The sequence below is a fragment of the Sinocyclocheilus grahami genome, unplaced genomic scaffold (genome assembly GCF_001515645.1).
Source record: "Sinocyclocheilus grahami isolate Dianchi unplaced genomic scaffold, SAMN03320097.WGS_v1.1 scaffold3.1, whole genome shotgun sequence".
In the NCBI taxonomy this organism is placed as follows: domain Eukaryota; kingdom Metazoa; phylum Chordata; class Actinopteri; order Cypriniformes; family Cyprinidae; genus Sinocyclocheilus; species Sinocyclocheilus grahami.
The window spans coordinates 8,715,437-8,718,852 of NW_015505182.1; the positions used below are offsets into that span (position 1 = coordinate 8,715,437).

General features: G+C 38.5%; 1 protein-coding gene across 4 annotated transcripts in view; it reads left to right on the forward strand.

Moving 5' to 3' along the window:
- The first annotated feature begins 16 nt into the window (after positions 1 to 16).
- The window catches only part of LOC107582165 (EF-hand and coiled-coil domain-containing protein 1-like), a 15,720-nt gene continuing 12,320 nt past the window's right edge, over positions 17 to 3,416 (forward strand). For all 4 annotated transcript variants that reach the window (XM_016267902.1, XM_016267895.1, XM_016267911.1 and 1 more), the window contains exons 1-3: positions 17 to 145; positions 253 to 819; positions 2,178 to 2,730. In XM_016267902.1, coding sequence (XP_016123388.1) covers positions 255 to 819; positions 2,178 to 2,730 — 1,118 coding nt within the window. In that variant the 5' untranslated portion in view covers positions 17 to 145; positions 253 to 254. The remainder of the gene's footprint in view (positions 146 to 252; positions 820 to 2,177; positions 2,731 to 3,416) is intronic.

Here is a 3,416-nt window from a genome sequence, read left to right on the forward strand (position 1 = left end):
AACCACAATCCCTGAAGGAAGAGATTAAGAAAAGGATTTAAAGTCAACAATGCATTTTGAATCAAGTTAATCATTAGGCTAAATGTTATAGGCTATACAAAATTGGCACTGTAATGTAAAGTGTTACTTTTTATACTCCTATCTGGTAAGTTTCCAATAATTTGCAGTACATGTTGTGAATGCACAATGATGTAAGTTGTCTGAAGGAGGTGGGCATGTAGAAACCCGGGTGTTTTGTGGATGTCTCCGCAGTCATGCAGGTTTCGCGGATCCGTGCGGCGCGTAAAATTGAGTGGCTCAGATGCGCGCTAACGCACCACTTCAGCCCAGATCCCTGCGTGGAAAACGAGATCGTGGTTTTGGCCATCGGTGTGGACCAGTATCTCCAGGAGGTGTTTCATCACCTCGCCTTTTACCACGGTGATGACCTCGTCTCGAATGAGGACTTTAGGAGTCTGTGTTTGATTTTGGGGATCCCCGCGAGCGCAGAGACCGAGAACGGCACCTCAGAGCACCGGGATATTTGCGATGGACTTCCTCTTGTGCTGAACTTTAAAGACTTCCACGCACGGCTTTGTGGGTTTTTCTCGCTAAAAGCGCAGGAAGGACAGACGGGAGTTCGACTTCCGATCAGCGAGGAGACCGAGCACATCGAGCGGGAGATCAGGCTCCGGTGTCCCCGCGTCCGGAGGAGAAAGTGCGTCAGCTTTGATCTGTCTGCCGACCAACAGAACCGGAGGAGGTCAGTGAGGAGATCCGGACCCTCTCAGAATCCGGATCATTTGCAGAGCTCTGCTGTGGAACCCAAAAGAAACGCAGGTAGGAGCCACACACACACACACATACATACATATATGTATGTATATATATATATATATGGCCATTTCATTAAAAATGTTTAAAAGATGAAATGTCACAGAACACAAAAAAACTTGAGATGTGGTGGAAACGGCATTGTATTTATTATATACATGTAAATAAAATATAGTTAAATTGTAAATAAACGTTCATTTATGCATATCAAATTATAACATTATATAGAGTATTCTTTTTAAAATATATTTTCCTTTTGTTTATTAGTGTTACTTGTCCTTGATGTGTATAAAATATTTTTTTACTCGTTTGGGATCAAAAAAATTCCTAATTTTATGCCATCTATGGATTTTTATATTTATGTTTTTAAGGCTTTAACATAACTTATAGGCTATCTGCATGGGTGTTACCTGCTTCATTTTAGTCTCTTGTAAGTCAGTGAGTCATGCTTGAAAACTCCTCAAATTGATCTGTAAACTTAGATAAAAGCTGCCATTTACAAGAGTCCACACTTCCTGTATTAAGTGTCTTCAAGCTCCAGAGAAGATCACTCTCTTGGTCGAAGTTCAAAAATCCTCAGCCTGAAGTGAGCAGTGATTGGACAGATCTGAAAGCTTTCACGTGCCCTGGAAAACACCACACACACATACACACACACCTCCTCTGTCAACCCAAAGGGTGGAACCACAATCCCTGAAGGAAGAGATTAAGAAAACACACACACACACACACACACACACACACACCCACACCTGAGCTGTCAGGACAGGTGGACTAATTTAACAGCTGTGTTTTTCCATCCAAAAACTCAAGCCTTAGGGGACGTTTTTAGCCTTTAATGATGAATAATGAAGATTTATTTAAGGGAGATTTAGGAGTGTCTGTGCCATAAAACAAATGCATATTGCATAAACAGCTTCTAATTGATAATAATCCAAATAAACTTCACTGATTTATTTACTGATCATATTTCACTCAACTTTTTTTAAAACTAAAAAAGTAGTAAGTTAACGTTAAAGAACAATCATCATTATCTTCATAATAAAAAATTTATTTTAATTATATTAATTATGACTTTACACATTTAAGAACATAATATTTGAATTATATTGTATTACATTATAATAAAAAATAAAACAAATACGTATATTTATTAAACAAATACAAAATGATGTATAAATAAATAATTGTATTATAATAATTATATAATATTTAACATGTATGTCTTAATTTATATTACACAATTGTTAAAATAGTTGATTAATAAATAATTTATAATATCTATGAATCATTTTGAAAGCAAAAAGCTGTGTTTTTTGTTGTGTTTAGTCATTACTGAAGACCCTATTTTTACTGTATTGCAGTGGATATTATCCCTCAGAGGAGATGGCAGGACCAGCTGGAGCTGGAGAACGCCAGTCTGAGGGAGCTGGTGGAGGACTTGCGTTCTGCCCTCCAGAGTAGCGACGCACGGTGTTTGGCACTGGAGGTGGCCTTATGCCGAAAAGACGTGCCGTCCCAACATACTGCTGGAGGAACCTCTGAAAAACAGGACTGCAAAACAAAAACACAACAATCCAAACACATGGAATGGGACTCCAGAAGAAGCACTAAAGACCTCCTACGAGAGCTGGAACTGATCCGTGCTTCTCGCGATGGACAGCTGGAGGAAGCCATGCGCTTTAACCAGAGGTTAGAGGAAGAGCTGATGGCGGCTTATGGAGAGATTAGCAGGATGCAGGAGATGCTGGACAGCGTCTGGACGGAAAACACACGGATTAAGAAGAGGACAGAAGAGGTCAGAGAGTCTCTGGCCGCAGGGCTGGAGGGTGTGAGGACCTTACAAGACCAGGCTCGACAAGCTGACCTGCTCCGAGAACAAGTCCAGAGTCTGGAGAGCCAGCTGGAGAAGTTCAGGTAGATCTTTTATTTATCTCATGCTATAATTTCAGTCACACACATGCAGGTAAAGAAGTTTGGGATCAGGGGTGTATTCCAGAAAGCACTGTTAAGGTTAACTTACCTGAACTTTCGGTTGATTAACCCCAAACCTTGCTTACTCGAGGTATGTGGTTCCAAAAACGCGTCCGGGAGTAAGTTCATTCAACTCAGAGTATGTTCCTGGTTCAGACTCAAGACATTCTCAACAGAGCAATGAATCGACGAGTCACTATGGAAACGCCATGCTGTTTCTTTCTTCTTCTTTTGTTCAATGGTCGTTTACATGCTTAGTGCATATCGCCACCTAATTGATGGTTGTGCAATCATTTTTATTAACTTTAATCCTTGAGAATATGAATTATATTGTTTGTTTGATGATAATTATATATTAAGTCATATCAGATATGTATTTTGATTTAGAATTTAGACATTATAGAAAATGCTGATCCATGTGTGAGATGATAATATAAAATGTAATAAATAAATATATATAATATAATAAATTAAACATTACCTTGTCATAGTGTTTTAGAATTTATACAGACAACTGTTATATATGCCAATAAAATAAATATAATAACTAGAATAATATATTACCTTATTTATTACTTATATTAGCGCTCTCTCTCTCTCTCTCTCTCTCTCTCTCTATATATATATAT